Source organism: Ictidomys tridecemlineatus, chromosome 1 (genome assembly GCF_052094955.1).
Source record: "Ictidomys tridecemlineatus isolate mIctTri1 chromosome 1, mIctTri1.hap1, whole genome shotgun sequence".
NCBI lineage: Eukaryota > Metazoa > Chordata > Mammalia > Rodentia > Sciuridae > Ictidomys > Ictidomys tridecemlineatus.
Genome location: NC_135477.1, coordinates 109,691,134 through 109,710,118, shown reverse-complemented (window position 1 = coordinate 109,710,118; position 18,985 = coordinate 109,691,134). Strand labels below are relative to the sequence as shown.

Genomic DNA, 18,985 nt, shown 5'->3' with positions numbered 1-18,985 from the left:
TTTAATCCACAACATAAAAAATTAAGGTGCTAAAGAATTGCAGATGGAGAAGCAGAACCCCAGACAGATATCTTTTTAAGGATCCAGACAACAGGTGAGAAAAATCTTGAACTAATTTTTTTTTTCTCCAAGTTAGGAAGAAAACAGATTTATAAAACAACAGATTAAGGCAAAATTCCACAGAGAATTGATGAAGAGATGGTTTGTGACCACAATTCTCTATGAACAAAACTTGTAAAATCAACCATTCAGGTATTCATATTTTATAAACAACACTTATAAAGATATAAAAAACATGCTTATCAAACAGACAACACAGGGCTGAAAGAAATAGCTTAACCTCTGGTTAATCAGGATTAAAATAACATCTGTACAATTGAAAAAGTGCAATGCTAAATCTAATGAAGTAAAATATAATTAGAATAAAGTCTTGAATTTGATTTTTTAAAAACACCATATACATATAAATTTCTGCTAAAAATTTCAGCATAATTTTATGAAATAAAAAGATCTGAGATTACAAATTCAACATAACGCAACATATATGAGATTAATACAATCATTTAAAACCAATCATTTAATACTAATATCTAGAATCCACATCAAAGAAAGCCATCACAGCATCACTGACCAGATAAATTATATGAGTTATTGGCCACTTCTAGACTACATTAAAGCCCTGAGAAGCCAAAGTGCCTTAGATGAAAGTAATCACATCAGCATGAACACTGGTTGAGGACCTGGGAAATATTAAGCATACAGAAGATACATGTTTCTTCAAAAATGCAAATATTTAACATGGAAAAAGGGGAACAAATCCATCTGAATTATTGCCATAAGGGTGAATTCAGAGTTAAGTTTAACACAACGAAGAACTTTATAACATCTGAATGGATTTCATAATTATATAACACCTAAAAATTAGGGATAAGCCTCGTAGTTGTTAATAGCTATGTAATGTGAGTTATGCATGGCACAACCCAGCCACAGCAGAGATACATATCCACGTCTAGAGAATTTCTTGCCATCAAAATATTCAAGCATAGAACAAGTATAGAAAAAAATGTATGCATTAAGTGGGAGGCTGGAGATAACCCTCTGGTGGACATTTCCTGTTGAGGATCTCTGTGTGCACTGTACTGTTTTATGTTAATGAGACCTCAACCTTTGTTTGGCTGACCCAACATTCTTTGTTTGCCTTACTCTCAGCCCATTTACTCTAGATGGTATCGACTGTACTCTCAGGTTCAAGGAGAACAAGTCAGGCTGAGCCAAAGAGTAGATTTCATTTCTCCACTCACAATAACTAGTTCAAGGATGGAAGAGATAAATCAGACCAAGGAATGCTATAAAGGCTCAACCTAGACTTTTTTGTTCCCCTATCAGGGATGTAGGCTCTCTTTACTTCAAGACTAGTGAAATAATGTGATGCTGAAGCTGTGAGGGGAAAGGAAGGACATTAATCAATCTGGAAATGGAGCCAACCAGGAGAAAATGAATTGAAAAATGGATCCTGGTGATGTTGCTAGGGCCACCACAGTTCTTGAAGTTTTCATTATGCAAACAAAAAAACTTTCTTTTTCCCTAAACTAGTTTGTTTTGGGTTTTCTCTCTTACTGGTAACAGAATCTTAGGCAACTCAACTTCTAAGGTCCCTTCCAAACTTCTGCAAAGAAATGACAAATGAAATAAAGGACACAACTTTAAACACCCCCAAATCCATGGCAAGGCTCATAGTTTAGTTAAGTGGGTGTGTAATGTGGATTCCATTTGATACAACCCAACCACAGTAGAGATATAAGAAAGAAAGGCCAAGATGCAAGGCTTTGATTGCAGTCCTGATTTTAAGATAGAGTCCCAGGAACAGCTGTTACTGAGAGAAGTGCTACCAAGCCCCTGCTGAGAGGAATTTAATGATTAAAGAGCTGGAGCTGCCATGCTGCCCTAACATCAGGGCAGACAAGAGGCTCTTTAAAATTTCATTATTCCCTCCTGGCCATAGGCTTTTCCTACTTCTGCTAGAAGAAGCTCCTTAGAGTAGCCATATTGAAGTTAGGTACATATGGGAGGAAAATGGAAATCAAATTGACAAGGAAGTGGCAATCATTTTTCAGGAGATTAAGTGGTTTATTATTATTAATAATATTACTTCAGTTGCCATGCTCATTTAGCAAAGGTTAAGTAGAAGAATAAGAGCTGATCAGGGCTATCAGATAATAATGATGAGTAATAGTATTTATAAAGATAGTTGATGCAATGGTATCAAAGGAATTTGGGGTACTAAATATTAATTAGGGGTTATTAACTCCAACCACTGTCTGATTCATAAAAAAATGATCATCTCCTAAGAACTATGGGGTATAGAGTGCTTAGATTTGATTTAGAGCAAGCCATTATCTTATGGAATTTACAATTTTCTGAACTTAAGAAATAGGATAGGAAAGATTCTAAGAAAAATCGATAGTAGGATTTCTCACTACTCTGTCCAAACAGTATAGCAATAAGAATGCGATTTCCACCTAATCTTTAATTTACATTGTCCCTCATTAGCACATCATATATTCTACTGGAAGGTGCTGTCTTCTTCTTCATACAATCCTTGGATTTTTAATGGAGAAGGAAAAATATGTACTCTAATTAATACAGAGTAACATATTTATACAGTTTTATAGATAGGTAGATAGGATGGTATTGCATGACCAAACAACAGAGCCACATCTAATTTTTTTTGAAGAAATACAAATTTATTTTCTTAAAGAAATAATTACAGAATAATCCACTTCCAATTCTCTTCATGAATAATAAAGCAGGGACTGGGTTGGAAGCAGAAATCTGAGGGTTGAAAAAGAATTTTTCTTAAAACTATGGATTACAAAGACAGCCAGAGGCCAACATGCAATACCAGAAACACAGAGAGAATGAGAGATAATGAATGTTCTTACATCTGACAGATAAAGATGAAGTAGAAAGAAAAAACAGATTTAATGAATAAAATCAGCAGTTCACTATAAAGCATTGCATTTTCAATGGTACCCATTGGTTGATGCCATTTGCCAGGGTGAACACACCAGGGCTTTGGCAATGAAATGGAAATAAACAACTACATGATACTGGTTATCCAGATGAAAACTAGGTGCCAGGAAAAAATCAGTTCTTCAGATAGAACTGCCACATAAGCCACAGAAAATGTTCTTATATGGCTCTTTTTCATAGCTGTGTGTCATCTCCTACCCCAAGCTGGTCTTTATGGATCTCTCTTTCTACTGAACTATTCCAGCTTCTGCTGCTTACTTGGAATGAATATCTTGTTAAAAGGGAAACTTGGATTTTGTCCAATTTAGTTTTAGCCAGCTGAAACAGTATCAATGGGAGAAAATGATGCTGTAATTTTCTTGTCTGGTAAAACGTGGCTGGAAATCCATGCAGAAAATGTAGCAATATTCATTAAAATGACGAGTACAACACAGTGAATAGTGATAGTTTGCTTTTAAAAGCACTTGTTAAAATACCATTAGATGTTCAATAACAACTAAGATGATGTATGAATGGGAATTTTAAGTTTGATTGTTTGCTTTGAACTCTGAAATAATCTCTTTCTCAGAATTCACTTCCAAGTGTGACAACTAGAAAGAACAATTAAATGATAACAGTTACCAATCTGTTTTGAAATGATGCCCTATTCCATCTTCAAGTGCATAAAGAATACTTCATATATGTATATGTAGCAGAGTGAGTTTAACATAATTAAGTTTGATCAACATCTCTGAAAGTGGATAAAACTGAATTATACATGTAGATATCAGTATTCCAAATGAGATTCTGTGGTTTTAAGCATGAAAGGAGAAGAACTGTTAGATTTAATTAATAAGATATTTTAAATTTTACCTTCAAATGTAAACTTGTGGTGAAATAAATGAATAAGAAGAACTAAAATAACCTGTTAAATTTTGGAAGAAAGTTTTCAAAATTCAATCAGGTGAGTGTGCTTATAAATCTATTAAATGCAGTATCACCAATTGGTTAAGCGGGCCCACTTGAGTGAGATGTAAAGGACCTGAAGCCAGACTCTGCCATTTGCTAACGTGACACTGGGAAAATACTTGGTCTTTCATCTGAAAAATGAGTGGTAACAGAGACTCCCTGTTATAAGACAATTTATGTAAATATTTATAACACTGGTAGGCCAACAGTAAGCATTCAATAAGTGTTGGGCATTTTCAGTAAAAATCCCTCTAAAGAGATAGTAGAAGACAGAATGAAAGGACAACCCAGAGGAAAAAGCAGGAAAATAAGACAGCCTTCATTTTCTTTGGTGCTCATTAAAAGAACAAATTCTAGTAAAAAAATTAATCTACATCAAAATGTGAAGGCCAAGGTATTGACCATCTGCACACATGTGGTGGCCAAACTGCTCCAATCATAGTATCCAGGTTAATTGTTATGTGTGCCATGGAATGATGGAGAGACAGCCCAATGCACTCAGACTCATTTTTTTATTAGGACAGGAAATGTACCAGTAACCTTCCTTAGATGGTTGTTTATCATTATTAACTTCTTGGTAGTCTTGAAATATTTTAGCAAGTACAGAATGGACTACTTTTAATATTTTCCCCTTGGGAAGAGGAGGTAATTTCAAGGAGGAGGAAGATTGGTACAACTTTCTTTCCATAAACTAGTAGGTGAGGCCATTCTGTTTTAAAAATGCACAAGATTTCCTCTCTAGTAAGGATCACAGTCATACATTAAAAGAATAAAGATATAAGTATATTTTTCTCATAAAAATCATGTACAGAATATGTAGGATTATGTGCAAATATAAAACATACATTTAACCATATTCCTGGATTTTAAAATTAGAGAATGAGGGGAAGAAATAATCAAAGATATACTTCAATACACTTAGAATACCATCATGTTGCATGTCATTTGTTAATAATGAATCCTGGAAAACTTATCACTAGTGACTAACATCAGATAAGGAGAGCCATCCAGTGTTTGCATGTCTCTAGATGGATGTACCAGACACATTTTGTATAGTGTTCCTCCCCCAGCCCCAAAATCAAAATGAAAAATCAACATAATAGTCTTCTCATCATCATTCTTACTTTAATAATAATGATATACACCACTTTTCATTTTCATTTAAGCCGTGAAGGAAAAATATTACTTACTTTCCATCCCAGACATGGTCTCCTCTGTGGAAAATCACCAAGTTATTCTTAGAGTCCAGAGCCACCCCAGAAACCTGGCCTGGCAACAGAAAAACTCCAGGCCAATCCAGTGCCTCCTCTACATGGAAATCTAAAAGATAAATCCATACATTTAGAGTAAAAACAAAAACTGGGATAACTTCACCAATATTCACAATGGGCATAAAAAGCTCATGCATTAGCATCACTAGATGCAAAGAAATTGTCAAGCCGTGCTCTACGTAAATCATACCACATGCACATGCTAAGTAGCTTCTTGTGCTATGAAATGTTCCAAGTGCCTGTAAACTTGTCTTGAAGTTATTTGTGTTCTCTCTCTCTCTCTCTCTCTCTCTCTCTCTCTCTCTCTCTAGTAAGATGCCTGCCTGCCAATTTGAAACTTCTACCTTCTTGATATGATTCTTTCTTTAAATTGGTAACTTTGGAAACTATTGCAATGATAGATATGGCATCGTTTTAATATAAAGTGGTTAAATGTTGTAAAGAAATAGTAAGAATGGGCAGTAAGTCTGTCACTTTCTTCTCTCACTCTTCTCTCTTTTGAGTAAATTCTGGATGTTCAATATACAATAGCACTCATAACAAACCATTCATTGATTATCGCTTGTATAGCGAACATATAAGATATGAATCTCATTTCTCCTAGTGTACCTATAAAAATGAGACACTCTTTCCCTTTCTGTAATTCATTGTTGCCCACCACAAGACAAAGGAAAAAACAAAACAAAACAAACAAAAAAGCATCGAGAGTGAATGATTTCCAAGTTATTTTCATTTCTGATCAGAAAACATTTATCCTCACAGAAGACCAGGGTTTATTTGTGTTAGTCCCTTTTCTAAACATACTCATAAATAATCTGGTACAAGGTACAGAGTTGGTATAATAACTAAGGATATATAATTATGAAGGTTACTGAGAAAGCTATTGTATCAGTGCCAATATTTCTTTCCCTCTCAAATACTTCAACAGAGATGATGAAAAATAGCAATTCTAGTCTCATTTCTCCTTCCCACCCTCTGAAGGATGTGGCAACATGTAGTGGAATCCTCAAAAATAGGTATTAAAATGACTGATGAAAGAAGGGAAGCTCGGGGGTATGATCAGCTCCTGAAAACTTGAGAGGATGCTGAGGTGAGAATAAGAACTTTAAAAAAATAATTCTGCCAAATATATAAAAAGAAAAAGTTCCTTTTTACTCAAATCATTTTTATCTTTCACATTTAATTTTTCTGTAATATAAATTAACAAAACAGTATAATCAATAAAAAGAGTAGACCAATCTGCCAACAACCTTTGCTGAAGCATCTTTGACAAATATTTCCTAAGTGTGTTTTCTAAGTGTGTTTACTAGATTTCTGGAAACTATACTAGATTCTGGAAACATAAAGAAGTAAAATGTGTTTTTTTGGATTTGACAAATATAAAGATATAATAGAGATATTTTTTTAAAAAAGGATGGGAATGTAATAGGATACAATAAGAACCAAATACTTTTGACACAACAGTGCAGGAAGACAGGCATCAGTCTACACTTCTGACTGAAGTTTGCTTGGGCTGGACAGGGGTGGGGTGAAGGTCTATTTGGGAGATCTCTCAGAGGAGCAATATTTGTGTGGGCACTAAAAGGTAAGGGGGTGGAGCTTGCTGAGTATAGAGAGGGCAGAGAATAGTCCACTCAGAACACAGGAGGATGTTTATGATTTCAGAATGTGTTTCAAGATGTTTAGAAAACTGGAGAGGAATCCTGTTTGTGTTTGGTGTTTTGGGGAGAGGGGGCAGGCAAGGGGCAGGATAAGCCAACTCTGAGATCTGCTTTGAAATCAGAGAAGAAAATTATTGCATTGTATACTACACAATGAGACATTTAACAATGAGAGTCTGTAGTTTTCAGCTGTTGTGTTTTGACCTATGCTATGATTATGCTTAAGGCATACTGCAAGTACATGATAAGTAGCAATAAAGCACAGAGTTTTGGAACAATTTACTTTTGAAATACACCTGAGCTCACGAGGATGTCATTTTCACTCATGTGTATTATGATATGCCTTCTCGAGTTAAGAAGATGAGGCAGAGTTGGCACACCTGAACTGGTATATAACATTGGGCGTAGCATTGGATCTGAATGGAATTGTAGATGAATAGCATGAATTGTCTATCATGCTTGATTGTCAAAGCAGGAAAAAGGGTTGCAAACTGCTGCCACAGGCAATTGGGAACTACACAAAAGGTTTTAAAGCATGAGGTGGCATGATTAAAACTATATTTTTTAAAGTTAACTCCAGAAATAAGGTCTAAGAATTATAATCAGAGACACCAAGATAGCTCAATGGGTGGATACATCATTTCCCCCAAGAAAATGATTTAAATAGTTTGAAATTGCTTGAGATAAAGGCTGTACTTTGTTCATTCTCAGCTTGGTTATAGTGTGTTTATTTAGTTGCCACTCTGTTATACTCACTCCCCAACTGCAGAAACTTCTGTTGGTACTCCACATGATTCTCAAGGTTGGTGACAATATACTTAATTACTTTTATGAGAGTCTCACATCCCAGAGCCATTACAACTAGGTAGAATTCTTCCAAGGCAGGAATCACATCTCAGTGTTTGGTCAACAATCTTGCACAGTGCTTGGCCACAGTATGGCCTAATAAATGGACTAAACTGAGTCTATGCTCCAGTATCTACCTGCTTATCTTGTGAACTAGTATTTACACACCCTATTATCTTATAATGCACTTGTATGGCCACTATTCATTCCTAGAACAGAGCTGATGATAATGTTAGGATACTGAATAAAAATGTGAATTGTTTAATTACTCTCATTTAATATCACAGAAACGTATCACAGCTCCTGGGACCTTTCTGTTCAGTGTTCCACCAAACAGTACTGGGTGCTAAGTACTCATGAAGGTGCAGAGAAATTAATTCTGAAAGAATATGCCAATGTCACCAAAAGTTCTTTGTTCTGGGACCAAAAATGGAATTCATAAAATATTGGAAGTAACATGTAAAGAACTTTAATATTGTTGTGAATTTTCAAACTATCAAACACCCCTTAACTGGTTAAGAGCTTGAAAAGTCTGCAAAAAAGCATTGACACATGGATTGTTTTGAGCCTAATCATACCTGTTATAAAAATATTGGTTTGTTACATAAAAGAATAATTTTTGGTTGAAAAATTTTCAGGGAGGAAAGGCAGTGTGAACACCTAGAACATATTCATTAAAATATCAACTTTTGATAGATTTTCAGTATGGCAAAGTTGATGTATAAGGAAACGTGTGAAGTCTAACACCATGAATAATCTGGTTATTTTAGTATCAAATATATAGAAAAGTTATTGAATTGTATTTGACTTTATTTAAAATACTTGACATTTATTAAAATTACCTAGCTAAGAGTTTAAAATTTATAGAATATGGGTATCCTTATTTGCCAGAAATTCTAGATAGCTAAAGGAGAACCCAGTTCATGTTCTCCTCTGTGAATGTTGATCCAGGATGTTGATGCCTCAGTCACTGGTTCTTTTTTATTTTCTTTCCTTTTTTTTTTTTTTTTTTTTGGTTAGGCAATTCAAGGTTATTACTTTTAAGATTAAATGATCATGAATTAAGTCTGTCATTTAAAAGAGTGGTATAAGTAGATGGAATTAATACAACTGTTTTTCCCTTCTCTGCTTGTCACTACTTGAGAATCACACAACACTATAATGGTATTGGAATCATCATGTCATTTTCTCCTTTGATGGGAAGACAAGTTTAGCCTTGAGCCAGACTTCAGACCCCATCATCAAGAATGATTATTTAAAAATCTCCAATTAAGTAAAATTTCAAATCTTTACTGAAAAAATTACACAAATTTTTCCCCTATCCTTTACTTAACACTTTCAATCATGGAGAAATTAAAAATTCTAGATTAGTTTCCCCTTAGACTTTAAGAAACAAGTCAAAACATGACTAAGTTAATTCTGTAGATTTACAGTTTTAACTTGGAAATTAAATACAAACTTCTTACATATGACCACGGGCATCAAACGCAGTCTCTTAAGTGTGAGCTACTTTAAATTCAGATGGTAAATGATAAGATTAATTAAAGCTTGATCACTTATATTTTAAAATCTGGTTTTAAAAATTTATTAGAAGAAACAATTTTTTTAAAAAATAAGATAAATTTATATAATCTATTGATCTTAGTGGCTTTGATATAACTTCATTGTGATTTCTAAAAGATGAAAAAAAGTGAAAAAAATTCTGAGATTTTATTTATTTATTTTTTAAAATATCTTTATTTTATTTATCTCTATGTGGTGCCGAAGATCAAACCCAGGGCTTCACACATGGTAGGCAAGTGCTCTACCTCTGAGCCACAACCCCAGCCCCCTCCTGAGATTTTAAAATGGTGTCATTTTTCAACTGATATATAACAATTTTTATAACAAGTTTAGTTTTCCTATAAAAATTACTTATATTCATTATAAATAAAGGTAAATGTTTAGCTTCATATTATGTCATATATTTAGAAAAAAATACTACTGTGAGAAAAATTAAATATTACTATTAGAATTTCATCAATAAATCTCTAAAAAATTGTACACTTTCCAAGAAAGATTAATGTTACTGATCAATGCTGCTTTCACATGAAATTATTAATAAGCATTTGAAAGGGCATTCATTTATCTGTGCTACACAAGGACTGGTAGAGATAGATGAAGTAAAAAATATATAATTTCAAACCCAGAACTATGACAATTTCAATGAAGCATCTTTGACAAATATTTCCTAAGTGTGTTTTTTATAGGGCATTATACTAGAACTGGAAAACACAAAGAAATAAAATGTGTTTTTTGGCTTTGACAAATATAAAGATATAATAGAGATATTTAAAAAACAGGATGGGAATGTAATGGGATACAATAATAACAAAATACTTTTGACACAACAGTGCAGGAAGACAGGCATCAGTCTACACTTCTGACTGAAGTTTGCTTGGGCTGGACTGGGGTTAGGTGAAGGTCTATTTGGGAGATCTCTCAGAGGAGCAATATTTGTGTGGGCACTAAAAGGTAAGGGGGTGGAGCTTGCTGAGTATAGAGAGGGCAGAGAATAGTCCACTCAGAACACAGGAGGATGTTTATGATTTCAGAATGTGTTTCAAGATGTTTAGAAAACTGGAGAGGAATCCTGTTTGTGTTTGGTGGTTGGGGGAGAGGGGGCAGGCAAGGGGCAGGATAAGCCAACTCTGAGATTTAAGCCTAAGGAAAAAGAGCCTGATAAAATTACTAGAACATTCCAAACAAACCCAAAATGTAGTGGTTGCTTTTCCTGCACTTGCCAATTTTCACTGAGTAAAGAAAAGATGCTTTATTTTGATTAGGGATTGTTATTAATCAGAAGTGCCAGCAATAACCATAATTAAGTAGAACTATAGGAGAAATATTTATCCCGAAGACAAAAAGAAAACAAGAAATAATTATAATTTTAACTTAATGGGGAAGAAGTGAGAAAGAGAGGTGAGATTCAACCAGGGGCTCCAAAGCATTTGCAGAATTAAAGTTTCTTTCATTGTAAATGAAATTTTAATTTTGGTCAAACGGCTTGGCAATTGACTGAGTAAGCATGATCAAAAGTCATCTACATCTATAGTTATTATAATTGTAAACAAAGATGATTAAATGAAAATTAAACTTCCTATGTATCTATTATCTATCTGTCTTTTATGTATAGTTTATATTTTTGTGAGATGCAGAATAACAAAGTGACTAAAAAATAAGACTCAGGAGCCAGTCTGCCTTGTTTTGCTTCTTGGTTCCTTAAACTATGGAACTTGGGCACCTTTCTTTGCTTCGATTTCTTTCTATCTAAAAAAGGTTTATAAATAGAGTTGTTGGGGGGATTAAATGAGTTAATGAATCTAGAACACTTAGCTGGGTTCAAAGTAAGTGCTATGTAGTTGCAAATTGTTACTTGCTTCCTCTCCAGAGATGAAAGTTCAACCAAGAAAATGCCTTACTTTATCCTAGGAATTCTGTGAGACTTGCCCAGTAGTAAACATATGACTGAGAATGAGATAAGAATGGTCTCGAAAATAAATGAATTATTCATAGGAATTAATGAAAAAGCTCAATGCATCATAAGAGTAGACCTTCTGAGTGATTCTTCTTACCTGATCAGAAGTGTCACAAATGCAATGTAGTTTAACATCCAAAAGTTAGCAGTATATGCTGAATCAGTCTTTTATAGTTAATAAATAGTAGTGCAATAAAGCCTTCCTGCTAGAATAGCTATATCTAGTTTTTCATTGTTTGTTCAATAAGCCCAGTTTCCAGAAGGCAACTAGTAGAAAGACAGCTAAGATTTTATTTCTATTCAATCAATTCTATCTCAAAGTAGATATTAAACTAATAATGGCAGTAATTAAACTACATGAAGGATAAAAAGGAATGCATTTGTTGCCCAGATAACCAAATTGAATATTTCTACACTGTACATCATATACGACACACAAACACCAAGGTAGATCAATGTGAGTGATGAGAGATGGGAAGAGCCACAAACCTTCATCATGATAGAACACTGCCAAACACTTATTTAAATTACTAAAGTGTGAAATTTTGCAGCTTTCCTATACCCTGCAAGAGAAATATCGTTTACAAATGCTACTTAAGATAAAGTAATTAATATTTATACTTTGGTATTTAATTTTTGGATCTCAATTCAACATGACATTAAGGTAGCAATAATCATCATAAGTATTATTAAAGTGTCATAACATGTTATAAATGTTTTTTTATTTTTCACTGTTAGGAAAACTTTCCATATATGTTCATTTGAACCCCACTCAAAACCTATGAGAATTGTGCTGTTATAACCCTCATTTTGTAGTTGGAAAACCTAAAGATTAGAGAATGAAGCAAAAAACAAAACTTGCTAAGGGCCCACACAGTAAATGGTATAGCTTGAATTCAAAGCTGGTAGGGAGCCTGGAGTCTGCTACATTCATTACACTACCTCCTTGAAGTGGGTTCCAAATTTTATCTTGGTCAAATGGAGAATTGGTTGGGGATAAGCTGCATTGTTTGTGGATATTTGTACTCTTAGATAAGACACAATGAAAACATGTTGTGCAAAACTGGAAACTGTCTCTCCACTGTGCTCATTATGAAGCTTGGTACTCAATGATATTCAACCCTAAATCATGTGGAGAACCCAACATTAAAGGCAGATGCCAGGGTATGGAAGCAAGTAGAATCCTGATCAAACTAAAGGTTCACAAAATGGCACTATTTTTGAAACTCTCACGTATTCCTGAGCCTACCATACAGAATCATAATAGAGTTTTGAGCTGATCCATTAATTGCGTCTCTGAACTGTAAGTTAGTCAGTTGGATAAGATATCATACTGCAGTTCCAACTGGTGAACCAGTCAATGAAATCTAAAGTGCCATTGCTAAAACACCTTTGGGACTGTGCTGGTTCCAAGAACTGGGGACACAGAATTGGGCCCTAAGTGGAAGCTTCCAGTTTTTAAGCAGTGAGGATCCAGAACTCCCAGGAAGTATATCTGCACTAAGGAATCAAGTTCAAGTCTACTGAATTATAAGGAATTAGAAAGTGCACATTGGAATTCATAAAGTCCAATTTTAAATTCAGACTTGTGACCTCATTCAAATAAGTCAATGTCTAATAATATATCTCATTGTATCTGAAATTACAATGAGCTATAATAATATCAAGCCACACAATAGTCTTATATTTTTGACAATAAAATTTCATATAAAAAGTTACTTTCCTCTTTTCAGTTCACACAATTCCTTATAGAAAATTAGGCACTCAGAGAGAGAAAAAATTCTTCCAGACCTTTAGGGTCCATTCTCAGCTTTGCCTAGAGTATAAAGAAAAGGCATGAGGAAAAGGATGAAAGATTATTCATCAAACTTATTCCCCTTGCCCATACCCTCAGGAATACACATGAATTAGACTACCAATATATATATTCTTAGGGCTTTACATGTGAATAACTTTCTGCATTTTTATTTTGCAAAATGGAAGGGTCAGCTTTCCTTTGGCTTACCCAAAGGAGTGACACAACGTCAAATAAAAACTTAGATATTGCATTGTGCAATAATAAACAGTGAAAGCAAATTAAGACAAAGTCTTAGGCTAACTGTGAAATTTGATATATTTACTTTATCTATTTATTTATTTATATGTGGTGCTGAGAATCAAACCCAGTGCCTCACACATGCTAGGCAAGCACTCTACAACTGAGCCACAACCCCAGCCCTACAGTTTGCTTTTTTGCATTTAATTTTTAAAAACTTTTGGAATTAGTGAAATAACATTAAATAAGTCATTTCAGAAAAGAAACACATGTACACTTTCTTTACAAAGTTAGGATTTTTGCTATGATTTTGATTCATTAAAATCAGATTCATACATATATGATAAAAGGCAACTAAATCCTGGAGAAACATTTTCTCCCAAGCACCTTTATGTATTTAACCTGGAAGATACAGGAGATTTGGCTTTTTTTTTTTTTCTTAGAAAGCAGGTTTCAAGTTTTAAAAAAAAATATGCCCTATGTCAAATTCTGATTTTATACTGATACTAGTGATGCTTATGAATATCCATGATATCATTTCAAAGCCAAGAGTAATAAAGATAAGTCATGGAAAAAAGTGTGCTACAACTATAGTGTTTCACACATGAACAGAATCCTATTCTCACAAAGAAGCCTTTTTTGCCTTTTATATTTCCATATTGTTTGGGTTAAAAATTCACTATGTTTAATATAGATCAGACAATCCTGTGTTTATGGAATGGGCACTGCATGATACACTGCACATCTTAACACTGAACCTTACAGGTGCCATCACAGGTGCCAATTCAGTTGTCATCTAAATTTTACTTAAAGACCTTAGGTGATTCTCAGGCAAGGGGGTCCAGGGACCATCTCTTGAGACACAGTTTTATTAGACAAATTTAGGATAAGTTAGAGCAGGGCTGAACCTGTTTAAATGTGAAGTTAAAAGTCCAAGTTCCAGTTAACATCTCAGAGAAACCATTAGATGCATCCCAAAGGACAATGCTTGAAACTTCCATGTGAGCAAAAGGCGCTGTATGCTAATTTTTTTCAATTATAAATAAAAATCAGCTGGGTGTTGAATAATTTATGGCTTCCTGCAAAGCTGAATTTGAAAACATCAAGCTGGCAGCCAGTGCCATTCCAGCCCACGCATGGACAGCTGCCACACATGCATATCCGTTACTTTTTTGGAGATTATCTCCACATGCTGTATTATCTGGCTTTCCACATTAGCAGGTAACATGAAACACAATCAATATCACAGAGGCCACAATACAATTAAAGACAAAGATGAGGCATCTACAGCTCGCCCATACAGAAACCTGAAGGGAATAAGGTATTGTCCTCTAATTATGGAAGCCAATCTTGGTTAGAAATAAAGATAAATCTGATAGTTATTGACTTACTGGAGGTCCCTTCAGAAATAAATATGCAATTAAAATAGCAACTGATAATGGAACTTGAGAAATCAAAGTCACAAAATAGTTACATTTTATAAGTCAGTTGGACTAGAATATTGAAAGTATAAGATTCCTTTGAGGGAAATTTAATTACTGTTAAAGAAGATAGTGTATAAGCATTGCATACACTGGGACTTACATGTGAGGTTTTGAATTTTCAATTTCTTTCCATTGAGCAAAATGGAAAAATGTTGATTTGTTACCCTGAATTTCATATGCCACCATCCCCCAAATGATCCAACTATTTTTGGTCCTTATAGCTCTGGTTTACCTATGGAACAGACACTGAATTCATGTAGTATTGGAACATTCCCCACTTCAAAAAAGAACTCCTCAACAAAGGTAGTATCTGATATCTTAAATCTGAGTAATATTTTCTCTAAAAAGTCTTTTTCATTGATGATTTTTCACCCATACATTTTTATTCCCTTCAGATTTTGCTAATGTGGATTGTAGCATTTTACACTTAAAAAAAAAAAAAAAAAAAAAAAAAACCCTAAACGCACCTCCTGTGTGTTCTGGTTCCCGGGTACTTTCACCAGGCAGGGGCTGCTGTAATGAGAAAGCTCTGCTCTCTGCTGGCCTCAAGTTAGATTCTAGTCTGTGGAATTTGTGAATTCTGTCTCTGACAAGAACAGAATTGCCCCTTTCCTCATGTTCTGCACCCTCTCTGGCATCAGACCGACCAAGATCCTTTTTTTGGACTACGTTTGCAATCTCAGCTACCAGGTCTGATTCTGATTCTGCCTTTTCTGTAGGATTATATTTGTGCACATGAACAACATCTTCCCTTTCTCCTAGCAGCTTGGAAAGCAGTGAATAGAAATCACCTGTGGAAAAGAGAAGAGATAAAGAGGTGGAGGGTTGATGAGATTGTAAAATTTACAAAATTTGGTGCCTTAAAAATATCAACTCTTGATTCTTCATAGTGAGAGACAAGGTTGCTTTCAACAAGTATAGGAAAAAGAAAACAAAGAATTACTCAGTGGAAGAATAATATACCTTCACATTTCAATTACCTTCTACTTCTTTCTGTCAAGAGTACACATATTTTGCCTATTGACATATTAGTCAAAACAAAATAGTGCACATGTGATTTCATGGTACAATTCAATCAACAGCTTTCACAGTATAGTTTAATTGATATGAAAGTTAAGAGTTCCTCAGATTTGTAAAATAAAATACCAACAGCTATGTTAGAGAAAAGATATCTTTACAGGCAAACCCTGTGAAGTTTTTTTTAAATTCTATTAAAGTTTAAGCTATCAGAAAGAATTATATATGTTGTTTTCCAAGAAGATCCTGTAAAATACAACAAAATATCACATATGTGTTCATTTGGCACTTGGTATACCAGTTTTATCACTATTTTGTTAGTAATGCTACTTCAAATCATTCCACTTGTTTCCTCTAAATAAAAAATGAGAGAATAATTTTGTAAGCAAAGAACAGTTTGAAGTTAGTTTGAAACAAAGGAGAATATGTTAACAAACTAAAACCATTAGAATAATTTGCCACTAAGTGTGTTTTATACTTTCCTACATATAGTAAGGAAGGAACTTAAAAATAATAATCCAATTCCCCCACAACAATTATTTATCAAATATGGTCACAGATAGAAAAATGTCTACAGAAAGTTCTTGAATTATTTTAACCTTCATCATTTACATCTATGGCTTTAAATCTGTGTTGAATGCGAAACATGAAATCATTCTATGATAACCCCCAGTTCTTCCTGTCCTTACCCTCACCCTGAATTAATTACTGCTAATGAAGAAATTACTTGTGATTATAGAATCCTATTGCCTACATTTTAATTAAATTAATAGCACCAAAATATAACATTTATAAAACCTGTTTTGTGGATATTTGGAAATAAAAATGGTGACTGGTTTAGCCATGATACATTCCACCAAAGAATATATTAAGAAATTGGTGCAAGGGAATATGAAGTCTTTCCAAAATGTTTTTTATAAATTCTGTAAGGTATACATATAGTCATACTTATTCCAAGTAGGTTTTCAGTTCTTGCCCATGAAATCAGCTTATCCCAGGTGAAATATTCAATCAGAAAATAATTACCAACTAATAAGGGTAATTTCTGTAAAATGAACAAAGCAAATTATAACTCAACCAAACTGGTTAGGCCACAGGTGGCATCCTGCCTCTCAGAAGAAAAATTAATCCATTACTGCTAAATTCTCCTGCCCCACATGCTAAATATAAACAGTTTAATACACTTGTACAATAAGACATTTTATATAGAAAATAAGACACAAGGTAATTTCAGGGAGAGATTTTAGAAAAAACAACATAGTTTAAAAACTTGATTAATGTCGTGGGGCTAATACTGATGCCAGATTACAGGCTCAGAATTTGCAGTCCTTCAGCTTTGTTAGGAAATGTTGTAACAGTGGTGATAAAATACTAAATGCAGATCACTCCAGTTTCTTTGAAATTGTCATTACAATTATCACTGGTTTAAGAAAGCAAACACGGTTAAAACAATGTAATGATCTTGGCTGCAATGCAAGTTGCACTGAGCTTATGAGAGCATAGCTCCGAGCAGAATTTCTATAAATACCTCTTTACATAGGAGAAAGGCCACTAGATGGCTATCTCTTAATTCTCATATACAAGATAGAAAATTGCTTTATTTATTATTTTTATTTTTTACCCCTCTTTAGGTTTATCAGCTAGATGGGCAGATAAAATACTGAAATGTTAACCATTTTTTTCTTAAGTATATTAAGATCTTTATTTAAGAAACATCTCTGAGGAATACAATGGATGGAGCAAAACATGAACTAAGGAGGTTGGGTGATTGATCTCTGTACCATCTCTCAACTTTTTCTGTCTTTTCAGGTTATACTCCAGCTATCTTGGAATTCTACTTCCTTTAATGTCAACTTTGTTTCTTCTTCCTGGATAACATGCTGCCGTTCATCAACTAGCTCCTCAACCTTCAGTTCTTGGGAGCCTTTCAGCCACTTATATCCAAAACACCTTCCTGACAATTCAAATTAGGGGTGTCTACTGTGTGTACATAGAGTACTCAGGTCTTTCCCTGTACCCTTTTATTTTTGGTAGCAGGGATTGAATTTAGATGCACTCCACCACTAAGCCACATCCCCAACCCTATTTTGTATTTTATTTAGAGACAGGGTCTCACTGAGTTGCTTAGCACCTTGCTTTTGCTGAATGAGGCTAGCTTTGAACTAATGTTCCCCGAGGAGGAGCTGGGATTATAGGCGTGCATCACCACTCCCAACTTTTCCCTGTACTCTTAACTGTCCCCTGCTAGTCTATATTTCATACTTGTGAAACCCTACTTAGTAGTTACTCTGTACCTTTAAATGAATTTCTTAACCTCAAATATAATAACTATATTTGAGATTTGTTTTGTGGATTTAAAGGTAGTTAATGTAAAATACCTAGTCCTGGGCATACCGTAATAAAGCAGGTACCACTAATTGTAGCTTCTTTGATTACTAATTAAAAAGATAAACTTTAGTTTCAACATGTATCTGCTGCAAACTATGGCTTATCTAAAATTTTAAAGTCAGTGCGTATTTCCTAGTCAAATGTTGGAATATTCTTTCTTTGTTTCTTTGTTTTTCTCTATTGAAGTTTATTTTATTTTTTGGTATTTTTCCTTTTTAAAATTAGTTCTTTTTTGTTATATATAATAATAGGATTCATCTTGACATCATTATAAAAGCATGGATAAAATGTGTTCTAATATAGTCCTCAGTACTTCCCTTTTTCTCCCCATCTCCCTTCCCCTGTTCCCTCCCTATATGCTACTGATCTTTCTGTTATTGCATTATAGTTTTTTAAATTAGTATCTTGTGTATCTACATGATGATGAAATTCACTGTGGTAAATTCATGTGTGTACATAGGAAAGTTATAAATAGGCAAAAAGAAAAAAAACTTCTTTTTAAAATTTATAGCACTCTATTTTCTCAACAGGTCAGTATGGCTGCTATAGTTATTTGCTTCTTGACTTTGCCTAAGGAGCCATTGTATCTGTACTTTTTTCATCTATTACAGAGAAGGAACTATTCCTACTATCGTGTTCTGGATGCCAGCCCTGCCCCCACACCCTAGTCTTTCCTATGTGCTCTCTTTTCTTTTCTAATACAACTTCTCTGCCTCACTTGCCTCACAGACTATAAACACACTCACTTAAGGCTTATCTTGAGTGATGTGGAGGTGGGGAGAGAT

The 18,985-nt window shown here is 34.2% G+C and overlaps 1 protein-coding gene across 6 annotated transcripts in view; it reads right to left on the bottom strand.

The window, feature by feature from the left end:
- Pam (peptidylglycine alpha-amidating monooxygenase) overlaps positions 1 to 18,985 on the bottom strand; it is a 177,609-nt gene that overhangs the window by 31,378 nt on the left and 127,246 nt on the right. For 3 of the 6 annotated variants that reach the window (XM_021726890.3, XM_013358992.4, XM_040272976.2), the window contains exons 14-15: positions 15,263 to 15,586; positions 5,172 to 5,301 (exon numbers count right to left, since the gene is read on the bottom strand). In XM_021726890.3, the coding sequence (XP_021582565.1) occupies positions 5,172 to 5,301; positions 15,263 to 15,586 (454 nt within the window). The remainder of the gene's footprint in view (positions 1 to 5,171; positions 5,302 to 15,262; positions 15,587 to 18,985) is intronic. The other 3 variants (XM_021726892.3, XM_040272977.2, XM_040272978.2) reach the window with 1 other exon arrangement.